Genomic DNA, 22,045 nt, shown 5'->3' on the forward strand with positions numbered 1-22,045 from the left:
GCTGCACCAATTTGTAATCCGACCAACCATGCACAAGGGTTTCCTTTTCTCCAAATCCTCACCAAAACTTTTTCTTGCTTTGTTGATGATAGCCTTTCTGACAAGTGTGAGGTGATATGTGGTCTTCGTATGCATTTCTCTGATGATTAGTGACACTGAGCATGTTCTCATTTGTTTATTGGCCTTCTGTATGTCCTCTTTGGAGAAATGTCTGTTTGGTTCCTCTGCCCATTTTTAATTGGATTTTTGTGGGTTTTTGGTGTTGTGTGGATTCTTTATAAATTTTGGATATTAACCCCTTATCAATGTATCATTGGCCAATATCTTCTCCCATTTGGTAGGTTGTGTTTTTGTTTTGTTGATGGTTTCCTTTGCTTTGCAAAACATTTTAGTTTGATGTAGTCTCGTTTATTTATTTTGTTTTATTTCCTTTACCTGAGGAGATATGTCCAAAAAAAAAATTACTAAGAGCAATGTCAAAGAGTTTACTGCCTAAGTTTTCTTCTAGGAGTTTTATGGTTTCAGGTCTTACATTTAAATCTTTAATCCATTTTGAGTTAATTCTTGTACATGGTGTAAGAAGGAGTCTAGTTTTATTTTTTTGCATGTCTGACCAGTTTCCAACACCATTATTGAAGAGACTGTCTTTACCCCATTGTATATTCTTACATCCTTTGTCATAGATTACTTAACCATATAAGCGTGGCTTTATTTCTGGGCTCTCTATTCTGTTCCATTGATCTATGTGTCTTTTTTATGCCAGTACCACATGGTTTGATTACTATAGCCTTGTAGTATAACAGGTAACATTATGCCTTCAACTTTGTTCTTCTTCTTTTTTTTAAAAAAAAAATATATTTTATTGATTTTTTACAGAGAAGAAGGGAGAGGGATAGAGAGTTAGAAACATCGATGAGAGAGAAACATCGATCAGCTGCCTCCTGCACACCCCCCACTGGGGATGTGCCCGCAACCCAGGTACATGCCCTTGACCAGAATCGAACCTGGGACCTTTCAGTCCACAGGCCGACGCTCTCTCCACTGAGCCAGACCGGTTAGGGCCAACTTTGTTCTTCTTTCTCGAGATTTTTGTGGCTCCTCAGGGTCTTGTAGCTCCATATAAATTTTGGGATTATTTGTTCTAGTTCTGTGAAAAATGACATTGGTATCTTAATGGGGATTGTACTGAATATAGATTGCTTTAGGTAGTATGGAAATTACAATGACAGTTTTACTTCTTCCTTTCCAATTTGGATACCTGTTATTTTTTCTTCTTGTCTGATTGCTGTGGCTAGGACTTCCAGTACTATCCTACATAATAAAAGCATAATATGCAAATCGACCGAATGGCAGAATGACCAGTCAGCGGGGGGAGGGGGGGGTGGAGCTGGTCAGCAGGCCAGCCAAGGCAAGTGCTAGTGGGCAGAGGGAGGGGATGGCAATGGGGGTAAGAGGAGCGGTGGCAGAGGGCTGATGGGGGGGCGGGGCTGGCCACTTGCTGGCCGGCGCCATTCCCTGATCAGCCAGCCTACCTGGTTGCCTCCCACAAAGGGACATCCCACAAAGGGACATAAGCTGTCAGTCGGACATCCCCTGAGGGCTCCCGGACTGCAAGAGGGCACAGGCCAGGCTGAGGGACCCCCACCTCCCCAGAGCACAAATTTTCGTGCACCAGGCCTCTAGTGTTGAATAAGAGTGGTGAAAGTGGATATTCCTGTCTGGTTCCTGATCTTAAGGGAAATGCGTTTAGTTCTTCCCCATTGAGTATGATGTTAGTTGTGGGTTTATCAGATATGGTATGATCCCTCTTTGTCACTTTGCTGAGAGTTTTTATCATAAATGGATGCTAGATTTTGTCAAATGCTTTTTCTGCATCTATTGATATGATCATATGATTTTTATCCTTTATTTTGTTTATGGTGTATCACATTAATTGATTTGTGGATATTGAACCAACCTGAACCCCAGGAATAAATCCCATTTGATCATGGTATATGATCTTTTTAATGTATTGCTGAATTTAGTTTGCTTATATTTTGTTGAAGATTTTTGCAGCTATGTTAATCAGAGGTACTTGCCTATAATTTGTTTTTTGTAATGTTTTTGTCTGGTTTTGAAATCATGGTAATGCTAGCCTCATAAAATGAGCTTGGAAGCCTTCCCTCCTCTTGAATTTTTTGGAATAGTTTGAGAAGGATAGGTGTTAGTTCTTTGAATATTTGGTAAAATTCACTTGTGAAACCATTCAGCCCAGGACTTTTGTTGGGAGTTTTTTAATTATTGACTCAATTTCATTAGTAGTTATTAGTTTGTCCAGATTTTCTCTTTCTTCTGGGAAGATTGTATGTTTCTAGGAATTTATTTATTTCTTCCAGATTGTCCAGTTTGTTGGCATATAATTGTCTGTAGTATTTTCTTATAATCCTTCGTATTTCTGTGGTGTCAGTTGTTTCTTCTCATCTTTCATTTCTGATTTTATTTATTTGGGTCCTCTTTTTTTCTTGAGTCTTGTTAAAGGTTTATCAATTTTGTTTATCTTTTCAAAGAACCAGCTCTTGGTTTCATTAAACTTTTGTAATTTTTTAAGACTCTATTTCATTTATTTCTGCTCTGATCTTTATTATTTCCTTCCTTCTACTCACTTTGGGCTTTGTTCTTTTTCTAGTTCCTTTGGGTGTAGGTTAGATTGTTTGAGATGTTTCTTGTTTCTTGAGATAGGCCTGCAATGCTGTGATGTTCCTGTTTTCACTGTGTCCCATACATTTGGGATCATTGTGTTTTCATTTTCTTTTTTTAATATGTTTTTTATTTGGTTTGGTTTTTATAGAGAGATGAGGGGAGAAGGATGTAGAGATAGAAACATCAATAAGAGAAGAACATCATAGATGGGCTGCCTCCTGCACGCCCCCTACTGGGGATCAGGCCCACAACCCAGGCATGTGCCCTGACCAGGAATCGAACAGGTGACTTTGTAGTTCCTCAGTTGATGCTCAACCACTGAGCCACACTGGTTTGGCTGTGTTTTTATTTTCATTTGTCTCAAGCCATCTTTTTCTTTCTTAACCTCACTGTTGACCCATTCATTGTTTAGTAGCATGTATTTTAGCCTCCGTGTGTTTGCATGTTTTCAGTTTTCTTGTCATTGATTTCTAGTTTCAGACCATTGTGGTCAAAGAAGATGCTTGATATGATTGCAGTCTTTTTAAATTTATTGAAACTTGTTTTGTGGACTAACATGTGGTCTGTCCTGAAAAATGTTCCATGTGTGCTCGAAAAGAATGTATGTTCTGCTGCTTTGGGGTGAAATGCTCTAAAATATCAATTAAATCCATCTGGTCTAATGTGTCATTTAAGGCCACTGTTTCCTTGCTGATTTTCAGTCTGGATGCTCTATCCATTGATGTCAATGGAGTGTCAAAGTCCCCTACTATCCCTGTATTACTGTTGACCCCTCCCTTTATGTTCATCAACATTTGCTTTATGTATTTAGATGCTCCTATTTTGGGGGCATGAATGTTTATAAGGGTTATAGCCTCTTGCTGGATTGATCCCTTTATCATTATGCAATATCATTCTTTGTCTCTAATTATACCCTTTGTTTTAAAATCTCCTTTGTCTGTTAGAAGTATTGCTATCCCAGCTTTTTTGTTGTAGTTGTTTCCATTTGTATGAAATACATGTTATTACTTTCAGTCTTGTGTCTTCCAATCTGAAATGGATCTCTTGAAGACAGCATATGTATGAATCTTGCTTTCTTATCTATTCAGCCACCCTCTGTCTGTTGAAAAATAAGCTGACAGCCCTATGAGAACTTCCTTGTAGGTATCTAACTGCTTTTCACTTGCTGCTTTTAAGATTCTCTCTTTGTCTTTAACCTTTGCCATCCTATAGAATAAAAGGCTAATATGCAAATTGACCGAACAGCAGAACAAGCAGTCGCTATGATGCACACTAACCACCAGGGGGCAGACGCTCAATGCAGGAGCTGCCTCCTAGTGGTCAGTGCCTTCCCACAAGGGGAGTGCCACTCAGCCAGAAGCCAGGCTCACGGCTGGTGAGTGCAGCGGCAGCGGCAGGAGCCTCTCCCACCTCCGCAGCAACACTAAGCCATCAGTCGGACATCCCCCAAGGGCTTCCAGACTGCGAGAGGGCACAGGCTGGGCTGAGGGACACCCCCCACCCCCGCACGAATTTCGTGCACCGGGCCTCTAGTTTTTATTGTAATGTGTCTTGGTGTAGGCCTCTTTGGGTTCATCTTATTTGGGACTCTCTCTGATTTCTTTCTTAACCTCATTGTTAACCCATTCATTGTTTAGCACAGCCGTGGGCAGCGGGCCGGATCCGGCCCGTTTGAAATGAATAAAACTAAAAAAAAAAAAAAAAGACCGTACCCTTTTATGTAATGATGTTTACTTTGAATTTATATTAGTTCGCACAAACACTCCATCCATGCTTTTGTTCTGGCCCTCCGGTCCAGTTTAAGAACCCATTGTGGCCCTCGAGTCAAAAAGTTTGCCCACCCCTGGTTTAGTAGCATTGTTTTCAACAACCATAACCATCATACACAAGTCTCTATGCTTCCTGGACTTGCATGTCTGTTTCCTTCACCAGGTTAGGGAAATTTTTCATCACTATTTCTTCAAATAGGTTTTCAGTCCCTTGCTCTATCTTTTCTCCTTCTGATACCTCTATGATGCAAATATTGGTGTGTCTGATGTTATCCCAGAGGTCCCTTGAACTATTCTTTTTTTTCTTTTTTTTCTGTTTTGATTGGGTGAAACCAAGGCTGGCTGTCACCCGTGCTGGGCCTGGGCCACTCAGCAAGAGACACATGACACACTGAGTCCAATTACCACCAGCCTAGGGCTTTAAAAATGTCCAAGACAGTTTTTTTGTTTTTAATATATTTCTATTTATTTCAGAGAGGAAGGAAGAGGGAGAGAGAGAGATGGAAACATCAATGATGAGAGAGAATCATTTTTCAGCTGCCTCCTGCATTCCCCACAATGGGGATTGAGCCCACAACCCAGGCATATGCCCTGACAGAAAATCAAACCATGACCTCCTGGTTCATAGGTCGACACTCAACCACTGAGCCACACTGGCCGGGCAACAGTTTTTAAGAAGGTCTGCAGCGTGGGCCGAGGCTGTGGGAGAGAGTCCTGTCACAGAAGTGCACAGGCCATGATCACAGCTACACAGCATCTGTGTGGTTGTTTTCGCTTGCCAGTATAATCTTTACAACCATTGTTCTCAACAACCATAACCATCATACACAGATTTTTTAAATAAATAATTATATTAAGGAAAAATTTTAAAGATTTTTTCAGATATTTAGTATTAATCCACATGTTCACCATTTTCGACACCCTGCTTTCCTCTGTGCAGACCCAGGTCTCCACAGAAATCACGTTCCTGCTGCTGGAAGAATGTTCCATTGTTTTTTAACGTGTCTTCGTGGAGGCTGCTGATGGATGTCTACTTCCACCACCATCTTCTAAGGGTCTTTCCTAGCTGTGATGCTGCAGCCTGATGGCATTGTCTTACAGTGAAGACCCGTCTGTTATTTTTGCCCAAATACTTGTCCTCTGTCCTGGTTTGTCATGCAACTTCCTCTCTGGCTGCTTCATATCTTTCTCTTTTTCACTGGTTTTCAGCAGTTTGACTTGATGTGCCATGGTGTGAATTTCTCTGTGTTTGTCCTGTTCATGGTTTCCTAGGCTTCTCTGATCTCTGCATTTATAGTTTTCATCAAATTAGGAGGCTGTGTGGACATGATTTCTTCATTATTGTTTCTGCTGGCCTTCCCTTTCTGGGACACAAACCACATGTTTTAGAACAGAGTGCGTGTCCCCCGGGTCCCTGAGGGGCCGCTCAGCTCTGGTGCACTCTGTGCTGCAGTTGAGAAAGTTCTCACTCAGCCACTAACTTTTCTCTTTCTTTGTGTCAGTTTTGTCTGAAGCCTCTCCATTTCATATGTTACCTTTAAAAATCTCGAATTAACCGGGTGGCTCTGTTGGTTGGAGCATCGTCCTGTAACCAGAAAGGTTACAGGTTTGGTCCCCAGTCAGGAGTGTACCAGAGGCAACTGATCCACACTTCTCTCTCATATCGATGTGTCATGCCTTCTCCCTCTGTGTCTCTCAAAAAGAAAAAAGAAGTCTTGAATTACTTCTTGTTTCTTCTTTATCATGTTCCTGTTTCTCTTAGTTATGACCATGTTTTCTTTTAAGTCCTTTAATTTGTTGATGGTAGCTGTTTTAGCGTTCTCATCCGCTAGCTCCAGATCATCTCCTGTTTCTGACTCTGCTTCGTGAACCTGTCCTTTTCTCCAGCTGTGGCTTCCACGCTGCTACTGACTTGCCCACCTGTTAACTGTTGACTGGATACTGGCCATTGTGTTGGGTGTTGAATTCTCTCCTGACAAGCAGTTGATTTACTTGCAAATCAGTTTCACCATCTTGACGCTCATCTTCACATCCTCCGAGTGGGTCTAAAACAGCCTTCACTGCAGGCTCAGTCCGCCTGCTCGTAGGACGGCGCTGGGATCCCTGCTGCACAGCTGGCTTCCCACGAGGCCTCTCCCCGTGGGTTCATCAGAGCTCCACGTCTCCCACACCTGTGTGCCCTGGGCACCTGCCAGCCCTTTGGGCAGTGCTCTCTCCCTGGCCCTGTGGCGGCTCCTGTGTGCCTGTGAGCACAGTGGTTGGCAGAGACTCACGGGGACTCGCTGATTCCTACAGCTCCCTGTTTGCCTGCTGCCTCCTGTGTGGCGAGCTCCAGCCCTCGACCTACCTACCTCAAGCTCTGCCTTCCCAGGCTCCCTCCTGTGTGAGTGCTAAATGCCTCCGCTGGGGCCGTCACAGGTCTGTTTGTTTCCCTTCTCTCTGGAGTCAAGAGTCCTGCAGCGCCGAAGCCACATGTCACACAACAGTTGCTTCATCTGTTTTGTTCAATATCCAGTTGTTTGTGTTGGCGGCGGAGGTTCCAGTACTACTTCCTCCCTCTTGGCCTGGAGCAGAAATCTCTGATGGAGTTTTAACCTTGAACACTCTCATCCCTGGAATGTGAAGTCAGAGCCAGGGGGCAGAATAGGATGGCACAGACTTGGGCCCTGCTTCTGGGGGTAAAGGAGGGTGGAGGTGGTGTGCACGGCTGCCGCTCCTCTGTGTGGTTTTGGGACAACCTGAGTCCTTTTCTGACCAGCTGTGCTCCACACGTGGAAGGAAGTGCACGCCTGGGAGCGTGACCCCGAGTGGTTTCCGGGAAGCAGGCAGGACGGAGGTGCGGGAGAGGGCGCTGGTGCGGGGTGTCTCTGGGACTGTCCTCTCGGTCCTGGTCCCCAGTAGTAGGTGTTTAAAGATGGAACGGGGTGGACACAGCCACGTTGTTCAGTTCTCAGCTGGGAACCAGACTTGGAGGCTGTGTCCTGATTATCCTTCCAAACATTCCCGTTGCTGCCAAGAAGTCCCATGACTGCACAGATGTGCCTGCCCCCGCCCGCCATGCCCAGCCGACGTCCACAAGAGGCGAGTGGGCAGCCTGTGCGAGACCCTCTCTGTGCCCTCACCAGGGGCCCGCACGTAGGCAGACCTAGAACAGAGCGAGGTCCTTCGCCCGGCGCGCCAGCACTGCTCCGGGCCTTGTTTTCCAGTTTTCAGGCGAGAGGCTTGACCCTCCTTGGACTACCTTCCCATGCTTTCCGTCTTGGCTTTTTTATTCATTTTTTATATTTTCAGTCTAAATGTTTGTATTGTTTTTACTCCGATTCATCCTTGGAAACGAGAAACTGCCAGACCGTGAGGGCCGCGTCGCGCTCCTGTGACCCGTCCTGTACCCGAGGCCGGCTGCTCCTGCGTCGGGAACCTCAGTTCTGTCTCTTCTCATCATTCTTCTCCTGGAAAGCTGATCACAAAGCCAGCGACTTGGCTGGACCTGTATCATTTCCCTCATCAGGTCTTCCGTTTCTGCACACATTCAGGCGGGATTTCTCAAGTCATCTTTCCGAACCACTGGCCCAGACGTCAGCAGTTCCCACTCTGCTCTGCACTTGTTACAGTTCTTCTGCTGTGCTCCTGTTACAGCGGGTGTAGATGAGTAACGCCATTTACTGAGCAGGGCTCTTTCATGTTAGCGGTGTCTTGGCCTGGGTTTCTCTGCACGCCTCTCCCTGCACCAGGCCTTCTGGGTCTCAGAGGAGCCGTGATTGGCCAGAAGGCGAGACCATGCCTCAGTGCATGTGCTGAGAGGCCAGGCCAGCAGGCCCACAGGTGGGCTCTCTGGGCAGGTCAGCACCCAGTCAGCCACCAGCCCGCCCTGCTAAGTCTTGCAGGTCATGGTGGCCCTGTCTGCTGGTGGTCCGAGCGTTGATGGAGGGCGTGTGTGGCCCAGACAAGCCCTCAGGGTGGAGGTGGGTGTGGCGCTTCTCCCAGAGGACAGGGCGCCACAGGGCAAGAGGGCTCGGCAGGTGGGGAGTGTGAGGACGGGCAGCTGCCCGAATCCATCAGCTTCCTGCAGGGCCTGCTCTGAGGGCAGGTGTGAGGTTGTTCCCCCCAGGCCTGTACCCCGTCACCCTCCCAGCACAGGACAGTGTCCCGGCTGGGCCAGAGGGGAGCTTCTGGAGCCAGGCCTCCCTGAGGCCTTGGGCACCAAGGGCAGGAGCTGGTTGTCCGCCCTCCATCTCCCTCTTGCAGCATCTTCACTGAGGCCCTGAGGGGCATCCGTGTAGCATTTCTAGTGGAAGGGAAGCCATGCTCTGGGTCTCCTTGGCTTTGGCGGCCATCTCAGCTGTGAACTGAGCAAGGAAGGACCATCGTTGCTTTCTCACCAGTGCCCCCAGACCGTAGCCCCTCAGGGTAGTGGCTGTCCTGTCCTGACTCACTGCACAGTGGGCCTTAGCTACACGGCTGAGCCACAGAGAGGGGACTCCAGATGCAGCAGCCCCGCTGTCCACTGAGCCACACCCGACAGTGTGAGGCATTTACCAGAAGTTGCAGAGCCACTGGGCAGCTAGCACATGAGCAGCCAAGATGCCAGAGAGGGGAGCATCTGTGACATCGTACCCGCAAGTCGCCAGCACAGCTGGGAGAGGTCTGTGGGGATGAAAACTGGAGGTTGGACCCACAGGAGGAGGGCCAGTGAGAGGGATGCTCTCGTCCCATCCTGGGCGAGTTTGGCGCAGACCAACCACAAGGGGAGTGTGAAAGAGGCCGGTGCGGGAGTGGCCCCAGGGCTCCAGGCATCCTGCCACAGCACCCAAAGGGCTCAGTCCCAGCCCCTCACCTTGCCCCATGGTGGAAGATTCCTGCAATAGCCACAGTATCGGCGCCCGATGCCCAAGCTGTCGGGAGCCTGTGGCGCTCCACAGACTTCAGGAAGCAGCTCGCCAGCCCAGAGCAGGTACAGGCTAGGGCTAGGCCATGTTTCTGGCATGGGGTTTATTAATGTAGACAGAGAAGAAGAAGAAATAATTTTTGGGCTCGGAGCCAGGAAAACTAGTTTTCCAGATTAATGCCGGGAGAGCTGTGAATCCAGTCCCTCGTGTCACACATCATAAAACTCCATCGTGACCCATAAAACTGACAAGACCCATCGAAAGCCTGGCTCCTCCGCAGACCCTCATTAGGCCGTCGTCTGTGACCTCGTGTTCCTCCAGGCTGCTGGGATCAGGACCAGCCTTAGTTACCATTCAGAGAGTAAGAGGCGGGGCATCAGCTGCGATTCGCTCAGCCTTGGAGAAGGGCTAAGGCGACTGGGGCTGGGCCACACGGAGATATCAGGTCCCTGCTGCCATCCAAGGAGGAGTGCCCTTGGTGCGGGTGGGCGGCCGTCACCCCCGCGTCGTCATCTCACCTCCTTCTGTGGCTGCTCCCTCTCCGCGTGTTCCTGCAGTGACAGCACCAGACCCGCTGTCTGCGCTCCGGGATTCAGACTCGCCTGTCAAGTCACCGGGTGGGGAGGCGGTGGCTGTCTGTTTAGTGACTGCTGGCTTGTTAGGGTCTTGTTTCTTTCGAAATGGGTTCATTGTGTAGGTGTGCGGATATTTACACGTTGATCTTCATGAAATTCCCTGTTGATTTGTTCTTGTTTCATCTTTTCTCAAAGCCCCTTCAGAAGTGTGTCCATCTGGCCGCTCTCCTCACGTGACCCGTGCCCGTGCTCTCATTCGGTTCCGCTCCTGTCTGTCCCTTGTTTCAGGTGTGGGTTGCTGGCCCACTGCGGCTCCTCCAGCTCCAGGCTCTTATTTCCTCTTTCTGAGGCCAGGCAGCTCATCTCCCTGCAAACACTGTGTGCCCACCGTGGACGGTCCACCCCTCACCTCCAGCACCCGACTCTGCTCCCTCCGTAGCCCGTCATCCTGGACTCCTGACCCGTCCTGGCTGCTCCCACTCCTTGCTACTTCCTGCTCTTCCTCGGACTTGGGACTCGCACTGTAGACCTGTCCGTGTTCGCCCTCACACTTTCTCTCCCCCTGAGCGGTTCCTGGGCCTGAAAGGGAGCTGGCGGGTTGAATCCATACTGAGTCTCCACAGGAGAGAGGAGTTCTGAACTTCACCTCCCACCACGCGTGGAAAACCAACTCAAATGGATCAGAGTTCCAGCCTGGCCGGGTGGCTCCCTTGGTTGGCCCGTTCTCGTACACTGAAAGGTTGTGTGTTCGGTTCCTGGTCGGGGCCTGTGCGAGAGGCATCCAGTTGATGTTTCTCTCTCCCTTCCTCTCTCTCTAAAATCAAACATATCCTCAGGTGAGGATTTTTTGTTAATGGATCAGAGCTCCACCTACAAACCTTTTAGAAGATCTTTGTAACCTTGGGGTAGGCCAACATTTCTTAGGTGGGACACAAAAGCACTGACTGTAAAGTTTTTTAAAAATTGGTAACTTGGACTTCACAAAAAAGTAAAACGTCAACCTCTTCCAAAGATACCATAACAAAAATAAAAGGGCAGCCACACCAGCTGGCAGAGAACAGTCACAATATAGCACATCGGACAGAGGACCCCTACGGCCCAAGGAATCGGCCAGTTGTTTGTTTTTTAAATGGGGAGAAACTTCAACAAGCACTTCACAGAGAACATGTGAAGGCCAGCGAGGACAGGCGGAGACTCTCAAGGTCACTGCCAACAGGAAACAGCAGGTAAGATCAGCCAGCTTCTGTCACAGTCCCAGGCGGAGGGCAGGGCTCAGGCGTCAGACTGCCACATGACCCCAAACTTGCCAACACTTCTGCATAAATATTCATGTAGACTTGACTCACGGCAGTCAAGACAGGAAGACACCCTCATGTGTCCCTCTGAGGGGTGTGGGATGCCCTCAAGTGAAGACCATTCATACTCCCTACTCCCCACCGCCCAGCAACAGGGCATACAAAGGTGCTCTCTTCAAGACAGCTCTTGCAGGAGGAACTTCCGGGAGTTCTGGCTGGGAGGCGCTCCAGTATGCGGCCTTGTGACAGCTGGGCGTGGGAAAACCCCGTGCTGTCAGCACCTCATCCATTCATGACCCTTTAGTTCTTGGGCAGGAGCCTCAGGCTTTTGGGGTGGTTCTGATTGGAAAGCCTCTGGGTCACTGAGTTAGTGCCATGCCAGGGAGATGAACCCGCGGGTCTGGGACACAGAGCAGCCTCACCTCCCTGGTCACCATTTCAGTGGGATTTAGAGGACATGCCAGTTTCTCCCCAAGCATATTTGGGCTTCCTGGACCTTGCGTCATCCAGGTTCACCACGGAGCTGGCATCAAATGCAGCTGGGCAGCACGAGGCCTCTGGGGAGGAGCAGTGACCCCCCCTCTCCGACAGCTGCCCAGCAGACAGCCCAGGCCTGGCCCTTTCCTGTGGCCACTGGGAAAGTACAGGAAGTTGGGCTCCATCTAAGCCATGTCCAAGGGTAGCGCAACTCACAGCCCGCTAGGAGCCTGCCACACCCATCCCAGGGTGCCCAGGCCCTGCACATGGTCACCAGGGTGTGGAGGACAAGGCTGCAGATAGGCGAGTGCACCCCCATTTTCCCCAACCCTGATAGGGAGCACAGCAAACCCCACCCACCTCCCACATGACCCAGGCACAGTCCTGATGTCAGAGCCCCTCCCTGGGGAGGAGCACAGGCTGTAGGGTCCTACCCTGAGCCTGTATTGATTAATAATCACTGTGACAACTGCACCAAACACAAACCACAGCATGAAACAATACAGATGCGTGACTGCGCAGTCCTGGAGGTCAGACATCTGGGCGGCCGTGGCTGTGGCCTCAAGTAGAGTCCCAGAGGCTGGCATGGAGGTGTCAGCAGACTGGGCCCTCGCTGGAGGTGCTGGGAAGGGTCTGCCTTCATGGTCGTTTGGGGCATGGTCATCCTCGGGCCAGAGGGATAGGGAGGCCAGGTGTGCAGCCCGTTGCGGGGGAGCAGGGCCAGGACCATGGCCGCCTGCCACCCTGGTCTCTTGGGAAATAGCATAGGCACCTACGTGTGCTTCCGGGAAGAAACTGGGACCCCTCCGCCCCAGCACCTCTGGGTTGCTGGGACTCTGTGAGTTGCTGGGTCCTGGTGGAGTCGGTGGGGCACAGGCGGCTGGAGGGCACAGCCAGGCTGCCACCAGCACAAGGCAGGGCAGCTGTCCTCGGTCTCGCTCAGCTGGGGCTGAGGCACTGCTCCGTCCCTCAGGTGGTCCTCATCGTCAGTGGGAACCTGAGCTTCCTGAACTGGCTGACCATCGTGCCCAGCATCGCCTGCTTCGATGACGCCACCCTGGGGTTCTTATTTCCCTCCGGGCCTGGCAGCCTCAAGGACCGAGTCCTCAAGATGCAGAAGGAGGAAGCCCGGGAGGCCGGGCCCACGCCGACGTACGGTGGGTGGACACCTGGGGACGTGGACAGAGGCCTTTATTCCCGACCCAGCATAGCCGGTCCCCAGAGGTGCTGGCCCATTCTTACTGAGCGACTCCAGGCCCTCCCCATCAGGGCAGTTGTCATGACTCAGTTTCCATATCAGCCTCAGAAAGTGTCCTTGGCTGGGGGAGATGGGAGCTGTGGGCAGAGGCCCTTCCCAGACTCCCAGGCGGGGGGCCAGCAGCACCACCCTCAGCTTCTGTGAGCCCAGAGGGGCCGGACAGAGGCCAGGGTCTGGAGGGCCCACTGACGGGGCAGGGGACAGCCTCAGCTCCTCCCTGTGGTTGGGGCCCCGGCCCAGGGGGCAGAAGCTTACCCACTGTCCCTCTCTCCCCGAGCCCAGGCTGCATGGTGCGGCAGGCGGCCAACCTGGCACTGGGTGTCCTGGTCGCCTGGCTCAGCATCCCCGTGGTCCTCAACTTGCTGAGCCCCAAGCAGGTCATGAACAGCTCCTTCAACCCCCTCAGGATCGTCAACACATACGGAGCCTTCGGAAGGTACTGTGCATGCCTGGGGGGCCGTCTCGGCCGCCTGTCTGGCCTGGGTGTGGTCTCTCCTCTCCATCCACACGTGGGAGACCCCTGGTCAGGGAGGCCCGGCCCTGACCAGCCAGGTGGGCACTCTTGGCCAGGGTGGGGTTGAGGGGTCTGCTCTCCCTCCCCGAGGCCAGCCCCCACCTGCTCCTGCTCGGTCCACAGCTCCAGCCCCCCCGGTCTGCTCTGGGTGGAGAGGCAGCCACCGCCTGCAATTACACAGAGCCCCGCCCGCCCTGACTTGGTCTCCCCGACAGCATCACCAGGGAGCGAACAGAGGTCATCCTGCAGGGCACGGCCAGCCCCAACGCCAGCGCTCCGGACGCTGTGTGGGAGGACTACGAGTTCAAGTGCAAGCCGGGTGACCTGAGGAGGCGGCCATGCCTCATCTCCCCCTACCACCACCGCCTCGACTGGCTCATGTGGTTCGCAGCCTTCCAGGTAAGGCCCTCTCCTCCCGCTCCACCATCTCCCCCAAGTGCCCATGTCCAGTGCTCATTGTGGACTCAGGCTCCGGTCACTCCAGCGTCCCCAAGGCTATGTGCCCTCCCGTAGAGTCTCAGAGGCTATAATGGAGGTGTCAGCAGGCTGGGCCCTCCATGGGTACACGGGCCCCTACAGGGCAGGTGGGGGGACATCAGACCCCGCTGGAAACAGTGTCATAGACCGACCACTCACACTCAGCCATGGGTGCCCATGCAACCCCGACTCTGACCAGCCTCACACCACCCACCTGGGCCCGTGAGGACACGGGAGGTTGGGCTGGATTCCTGGTGTGGCGTCAACTATGGAGCAGCTTCATCCACTCCCCACCCCAGCCCGAGAGGCAGGGCCCACCTCGCTGTCAGCCCTGAGATCGGGGCCCGGGCCTGAGGCCAGGCAGTAGCACGTACAACACGCTCCCGGCTCCCACCCTCCTGGGGCAGGGTCTTCCCCCTGAGCAGCCCGGACCCGGGCAAGCATCTGTCTGCGCGGGAGTCAGAGGCCAGGCTTCCTTCCGGTCTCTCCCTGAGCTCTGCTGCACACGCAGGCCCTGCCTCTGCACAGCGGTGGTCCCCTAGGCACGGGTCCCCAGGGCCTCTCTCAGATGCCCTCGCACAAGGACCAGGCGCCACAGCCGGCTTCTCAGAGCGCCTTCACCACAAAAGACAAGACAGGCGTTAGCTCAGGCCAGAGAGCCTGGAGGAGCCGCATCTCCTCTGACCCATCTCGCCCAGGTGACAGCCCAGGGCTCCCAGATGGCAAAGCCCAGAGGTGAGCTGGTCTGGCTGGGCCTGTGCCTGCTGCATCCGAGTTACCCAAGCACAGGACGGGGCGGGGGACCCGGCACACGAAGGAACGATTCACACACATCTGGCTGATGGATGAGAACAGAAGCTGGCAGCCCCTCTGGGGGGGAAACCTAACCCAAAGCAATGGGGTGTGGGCCCCAGGGCAGCCACTGACCACACTGCCGTGAGACACACCCAGGGCAACAGCCTGATGGAGTGACCGACCGGCCAGGGCCCTCTGGAGGGTGGGAGGGAGCAGGGAGCATGCCCTCTCCTGAGAGTTCTTGGGTGCCACACGCCCCCAGTTCCTGCCCACAACAGGGCTCAGGCTGGTGGCTGGTCCTGCGGGCGCCCAGTGCCGACCCAGGGGCAGCGGCCCAAGCACCCCTCCTCTTCTTGCCCCCAGACCTACGAGCAGCACGAGTGGGTCATCCACCTGGCGGGCAGGCTCCTGGCCAACGACGCCGAGGTCCTGTCCCTGCTGGCCTTTAACCCCTTTGCGGACAAGGCCCCCCCCAGGTAAGAATCTCTCCCAGACGGGACCCCCACCCACAGTGGCTACTGCCTCTCAGCGCTACTCCCCCAAATGCAGTATGTGCTCTGGGGCCAGGCCCCACCCCTGGAAATGTGCCAGGTGCAGAGACCCGTAGGCCCTCAGGCAACCCCCTTCCCCCAGCACCGCTCACCTGCTGAAAGGACCCCCGCTTCCGGGGGAGGGGGTGGCCTCCTATAGCGAGTCCCAGCCTCCATCCCGGTGGCTCTGGAAGCTGCCGCCCAGCACTCAGCCTTCCTGGAGGCTAAACACGGCCCCCGGTCCAGGGCCTGGTTGTGATGGGGGCTCCTCTGGCTCCCTGAGCAGCCTCTCCCCACCAGGGAGCCCCTGGACAGACACACAGCCCCTCCTGAAGGGCGAACCTGGGCCCCTGAGCCTGGGGCCCCCTGGAGGCTGCTGCGCTGGGCGGAGCTGCAGGCTGACGCTCCCCTCCCCGCAGGTGGGTCAGGGGCGAGCACTACAGGTACAAGTTCAGCCGCCCCGGGGGCCTGCACGCCGCAGATGGCAAGTGGTGGATCCGGAAGAGGATCGGCCCCTACTTCCCTCCACTCAGCCTCCGGAACCTGAAGGGCTACTTTAGGTCACGGGAGTGGCCGTACCCAGCACCGGACTAGAGGGACCCAGGGCCTGTCCACCAAGAAATAAAGTGGGAAGACATTAGCACCCCTGCACCGCCACCTGCACCCAGATGTCCAGGAAAGCAAACCAGGGGGTGGCATTGGGAGAGGTGCTGGGGTTGCGGGTGGCCATCTGTGCTTTCCTCATCCCTCACAGGGGGTTCCCAGGCACCCTGGTCATCTCCCTGGTCACCAGGCCCCCAGACATGGGCGTCCAAGGGAAAGTGGTGGATCCAGGACCACCAGCACCCACTACACGGAGCCTTGGTTCCTCCCATTGGCCATGGCCTGGCCAGGGGGCTTCCTCAGGGTCCTAGGCACCTGGGGTGCCGGTCCACAGGCAGGCCCTTACCCCCAGTGGCCAAGCCCCTGTTGTGTACCTGGTGTGGCTGTGAGGAAGTCCTCACTCCCTGCCTCTCCTCCACCGCCCCCGGGGTGGGCTCCCACCACATCCAGAACAGACTGAGAGGGAGAAGCCAAGACTCCCAATCCCCCCTCATGCCCACCCTCCTCAGAACCCCCCCAGGCTCCACACACACCCCTCAAGGCTGGTCTGGGCCCTGCCTTCCTCTCCAGTGACCAGCGTCCAGAAGCCCTTTGTCCCCCACCCCATCCGGTGAGCGAAGCGCATCCTCATGCTCCCCTGTGACCACGTCCCCAGCCACACACCATGGCGCCTCCTGCTGCTGACCGGCGGGTGGGGGGACAGCAGAGCCGTCAGCCCCAGCCTGGGTGCTGGGTGCTGGGGCGGCAGGGTCCCCACGGTGCAATTCTGAGGCCCAGTTGTCAGAAGTTAGTGGACTGATTATGTTTTGTTTGGCAATCCAGGGCCCTGTGGCAGTGAGAACTGGGTGCAGCCCAGGATCTTTGCTGCCTGTCGTGAGTTGTGAGTGAACAGGGTAGGGTCCTGCCAGACAAATAAGCTGGCACCCAGTGGTGCCGCCCCAGCCCCGCTCAGCCAGGGGACAGAGGCCAGAGGGATGCTGCCAGCCCTCCCTTCTCCCCTTCCTCCCGCTACCCCCACCCATCCAGGGCACTGGCCATACTGTGGGGAGCCCCGGAGAGGTGGTGCCGGCCAAGAGGCTGGAAGAGGTGGGTACAAGTACAGGTCTGTGTGGAGCAGCCTCCCGACCGCCTGGGGGGCCGGCCCAGGTGCCAACAGAGAGGCCGTGTTCCTGCTCACAGGGAAACAGGCGCCCTGTGTCTGTAGCGGACAGACAGGGCCTCAGACAGGGAGCCTGGAGCCAGCAAGTCTGCCTGCGGCAGCCAAGCGCCAGCCACAGCCCGGCAGCCCTTCCTGGGGGGTCGTCCTGGGGGCTCTGCCAATGGGTGGGGGCACCAGGGGGCCTGAGGAGACCCTACACCTTGGCTCCGATGGTTCTCCACACCCCCTGCCCAGACCTCGGGGGGCCTCCCTGCCAGGGGCCATGGTGGTTCCCCACCTCCCCCCAGCCCTTCCCACCCGCTCTGGGCTCGTTGCCACCCAGGGCTGGACAAGGGAGCCCTAGGACCCCGCACTGCTGACTCTAGACCCCCATGCAGCCATGCCCCCCAAGCCTCCAGGACCCCCTAAGACACACACAGGATGTGATGTTTAGGCGGGGGCAGGGCTGGAGCCAGTGACCAAGTGTCAGAGGAGGCCCCTGGGCTCGGGCCCTCAGGAACCAGGCAGCCCTGTCCCCGTCCTGGGACAGAACAAACCACTCACCTGGGCATCACAGGTGACTCCAGGTCCAGGCTGTGGGGGCGCAGTGGCCGGAGCAAGGCTCTGCCTTCTGACCCAGGAGGACCCATCAGACCTGTTTCTCCCACAGCCTCTCCTCCCAGGATCGGTGCCCCACCCCCACCCCCCACCTGTCTGTCCCAGCCTTTGGAGCCTCTCCTAAGGCCACTCCCATCAGAGGGAGTCCGCTAGACCCTTCCTCCACTCAGAGCCCTCCCACTGCCCCACCTCCTGGGCATGAATCGGGTCACTGCCCATTACCCCAGCCACACCTGCCGTGGATAAGGCCTTGGGGGCCCACACCCCTCGGGCCGGCCTTCACTGGACCCCACGCTGCTCCTGGTCATGCTCTAGGCTGGTGGGGATCTAGGCCTGGTGCCCCAGTGCCAAGTGGCACCCAATACAGGTGTGCGGGGTAAACCATCCACCTACTGTCTGAAAAAGGCCCAAACACTTCACTCCTGCTCCACCTGGCACTGCCCTCTCTCCAGCCTCATGAGGATCTGCCGTTTCTTAGCCCAGAAGAAACTTCGGGGGGAGGGGTGCTCAGGGACATGAGGCCGGGGGTGTTAGCGCCCCTTCCCTCCAGCAGCTGAGTCTGAGAGAATGGGGGCATAGCCTTCCCCCCTCGCTCTCCCCTCTGAAAACTCTGCCTGGGTAGAGGGGCCTGTAGGTGAGATCTCTCTGCCCCACCTGACAGTCAGCACAGCACCTGGTGGAGACTGAATGTGCATCAAACTCGGGTGAACACGCCAGAGTAGCCACAGGGGGGACCACCTGTGCCACTGCCTCCTCCGGGGCATGAGACTTGGGACTCTAGACCCCCAGGCATCGCCCATCAGACTGTGCTCCGATGGTCCCCTGGGCGGGCTGTTAGCCCGTCCAGAGCAGCAGGCTTAGCCAGGGGCCGGGTGCAGGGAGGACTCACCCTGCCTCCCCTCTTGCTCTAACAACCAGGCGAGGGGCACAGCTCCCATTGCACGTGAGGCAGGGTGTGTGCGAGCCTTCACCAAGCCAAGGGTTTCTCACTCACTCAGAGGTGATAAAGTGCATGTGGCACCTGCTAAGGCCAAGCATGCGCTCCCCTCAACCTCGCCCAGATGAGACATTCTTCCTCAGGGATTAAGTTCCAGCGCCACTAGGTAAGGCGGAACGCAATATAGCAGCCACCCAGCCTCAAAACTGCTAACGTGCTCAACAAAATCGGCACATCTTTAACTTGATTGATCAAGAGAAGATTCAGATAACATTTTTTAAAGTGAGGGTATTACTACCGACCTTACAGAAATAAAAATAACAGTACTATGAACAAGTATATGCCAACAAGTTAGATAACTCAGATGAGTGGACAAATTCCTAGAGACACACGAACTACGAAAAGTAACTCAGGAAGAAGCAGAAAATGTGAAAGGATCTATAACAAGTAAGGAGCTTGAATCAATAATCCAAAAACCTCCCAACAGAGAAAAATAACCGGGCCAGAAGGCCTCATTCCTGAGTTCTACCAAGAATTTAAAGAATTAACACCAATCCTCAAACTCTTCATAAACTTAGAAGAGGGAACACCGAACTCATCCTATGAGGCCTGTATTACCCTGATAAATACAAAGATACCAATATCCTTTGAGAATATAGATGCAAAAATTCTCAACAAAAGAACTAGCAAAACAAATCTAACAACATATTAAAAAGATCATACACCATGACCAAGTGGGAACTACCCTAGGAATGTCAGAGTGTTCGACATAAAGTCAGTTGACACAATACACCACATTAACAGAATACGGAGTGGAGGAAACCACATGACCATCTCAATTGTTGCAGCAAGCATTTGACAAAATCCAACATGCTTTCATGATAAAAATCACTCATAAAACTAGGAATAGAAGGGAATTACTCAACATTAAAGGCATTTATGAAAAATCCACAGCTAACATCATAATGGTGAAAAAAAACAGGACCAAGACAACGATGCCCACTGTTATTCACTAGGAGCAAAATTATCTCTAATGACATGGCATGATCCTGTGTACGGTCACGTATTTTGTTGTTACATGACCATCTTAGAGTGCACTCACACAAACCTAGATGGCATAGCCCACTGCACACCATTGCTTCTAGGCTACAAACCTGGATAGCACGTTACTATACACAATAACAGAGATTAAATCAAGCTCAGGACAGAATGATGCAATCAAGAGACTGACAAAGTGTATGCGGTATACTGTTTTCCCACAGTATAGGGAAAACTGCTATAGGCTGGTGGGGAACATTTTTTTCTTAGAGTGGAAGAAAGAGGGAAAGACAGGAATATCGATGTGAGAGAAACATCCACTGGTTGCCTCCTGCATGAGCCCTGATCGGGACCTGGACGGGGAGGAGCTTGCAACCAAGGTATGTGACCTTGACCGGAATCAAATCCTGGACCCTTCGGTCCACAGGCCAATGCTCTATCCACTGAGCCAAACCAGCTAGGGACAGCCAACTTTTTATTTTATGTCAAAAGAATACACCCTAATGATAAAATGTATAGTATATAAGTACATAAACCAGGAACATAGTCATTTATTATTATTATCAAGTATTAAGGCCCCAGCTGGTTTGGCTCAGTGAATAGAGCATCAGCCTGCGGACTGAAGGGTCCCAGGTTTGATTCCAGTCAAGGGCACATGCCGGGTTGTGGGCTCGATCCCCAGTGGGGGGTGTGCAGGAGGCAGCCAATCAATGATTCTCTCATCATTGATGTTTCTGTCTCTCCCTCTTCTTTCCTCTCTGAAATCAATAAAAATATATATTTTTAAAAGTATTATGTACCTGACATAGTTGTTTCTGCCATACTTTTTCTAAAATATATTTTATTGATTTTTACAGAGAGGAAGGGAAAGGGGTAGAGAGTTAGAAACATTGATGAGAGAGAAACATCGATCAGCTGCCTCCTGCACACCCCCTACTGGGGATGTGCCTGCAACCAATGTACATGCCCTTGACTGGAATCGAACCACCGGCCGATGCTCTATCCACTGAGCCAAACCGGTTAGGGCATCTGCCATACTTTTATATGCCTGCCAATACCACGAACAGTATGGTGTCGCACATGACATTACCAGGTGGTAGGAATTTTTCATCTCCATTATAAACTTTTGGGACCACCATCATACATTTGGTCCATCATTGACTGAAACCTTATTATGTAGTGAATGACTATAGAAAGTTCCAGTGATCCACAAAAACACATTAGTTAATAAACTAATTCAGCAAAGTTGCAAGGTACGAGATCAACACAAAAATCAGGTGTGTTTCTATACGCCAGCAATGAACAATCACAAAAGGAAAGGAAACACTTTCACTCACAATAGCATCCAAAAGAATAAAATACCTAGGGATAAATCTAACCAAGGAGGTGAAAGACTTTTACTCTTAAAAACTACAAAACAGCCGAAACCGGTTTGGCTCAGTGGATAGAGCATTGGCCTGCAGACTGAAAGGTCCCAGGTTCGATTCCGGTCAAGGGCATGTACCTGGGTTGCGGGCACATCCCCAGTAGGAGATGTGCAGGAGGCAGCTGATCGATGTTTCTCTCTCATCGATGTTTCTAACTCTCTCTCTCCCTTCCTCTCTGTAAAAAATCAATAAAATATATATTTTAAAAAAAAAAAAACTACAAAACATTGCAAAAAAGTTTAAGATGACCTAAATAAATGGAAAGGCATCTGTGTTCATGTGTTGGATGATGTAATACTGTTCAGATGACACTACCAAAGTGGTCTACAAAGTCAATGAAATCTCTATCGAAATTCCAATGGCTGTTTGTGTAAAAGTAGAAACAAATTCATATGGAATTGCAAGGGCCCCAAATAATGAAAATAATCTTGGGGGGTGGGGGGAGTTGAAGGACTATCACTTCCTGATTTCAAAACTTGGTACAAAGCTACAGTAATCAAAACTATGGTACTGCATAAGAACAGACATATAGACCAATGGAATAAAGTGGAAAACCTAGAAATAAACGCTCACATATATGGTCAAATGATTTCTGACAAGGGTGCCAAGACAATTAAATGGGGAAAGGAGTCTTTTCAACAAATGGGGATTAACTTAAATGGATGAAAGACCCAAACATAAGGGCTAACACTATTAAAACTATTGAAGGAAACAGGTAAATCTTCATGACCTTGAATTTGGCAATGGATTCTTAGATGTGATACCAAAGGCAGGAGAAACAAAAGAAAAATTAGACTTCATCAAAATTTAAAACTTAAGTGCATCTAAGAATGTTATGAAGAAAGGACAACCAACAGAATGGGAGAAAATATTTGCAAGTCATATATCTTATAAGAGTCTAGTGTTCACAATATATAAGGAATGCTTACAATTAAGCAACAAAAAGACAAACACCCCAATTTAAAAGAACTTGAATAGACATTTCTCCAAGGAATACGTACAAATGGCCAACAAGTACATGAAAAGATG

The 22,045-nt window shown here is 52.2% G+C and overlaps 1 protein-coding gene across 3 annotated transcripts in view; it reads left to right on the forward strand.

Moving 5' to 3' along the window:
- Positions 1–15,904, forward strand: part of LMF1 (lipase maturation factor 1) — a 108,527-nt gene extending 92,623 nt beyond the window's left edge. For all 3 annotated transcript variants that reach the window (XM_036303104.1, XM_036303105.1, XM_036303106.1), the window contains 5 exons: positions 12,655–12,838; positions 13,222–13,375; positions 13,669–13,852; positions 15,089–15,201; positions 15,675–15,904. In XM_036303104.1, coding sequence (XP_036158997.1) covers positions 12,655–12,838; positions 13,222–13,375; positions 13,669–13,852; positions 15,089–15,201; positions 15,675–15,849 — 810 coding nt within the window. In that variant the 3' untranslated portion in view covers positions 15,850–15,904. The remainder of the gene's footprint in view (positions 1–12,654; positions 12,839–13,221; positions 13,376–13,668; positions 13,853–15,088; positions 15,202–15,674) is intronic.
- Positions 15,905–22,045: the final 6,141 nt, after the last annotated feature.

The sequence above is a fragment of the Myotis myotis genome, unplaced genomic scaffold (assembly GCF_014108235.1).
Source record: "Myotis myotis isolate mMyoMyo1 unplaced genomic scaffold, mMyoMyo1.p scaffold_m19_p_35, whole genome shotgun sequence".
In the NCBI taxonomy this organism is placed as follows: Eukaryota; Metazoa; Chordata; class Mammalia; order Chiroptera; family Vespertilionidae; genus Myotis; species Myotis myotis.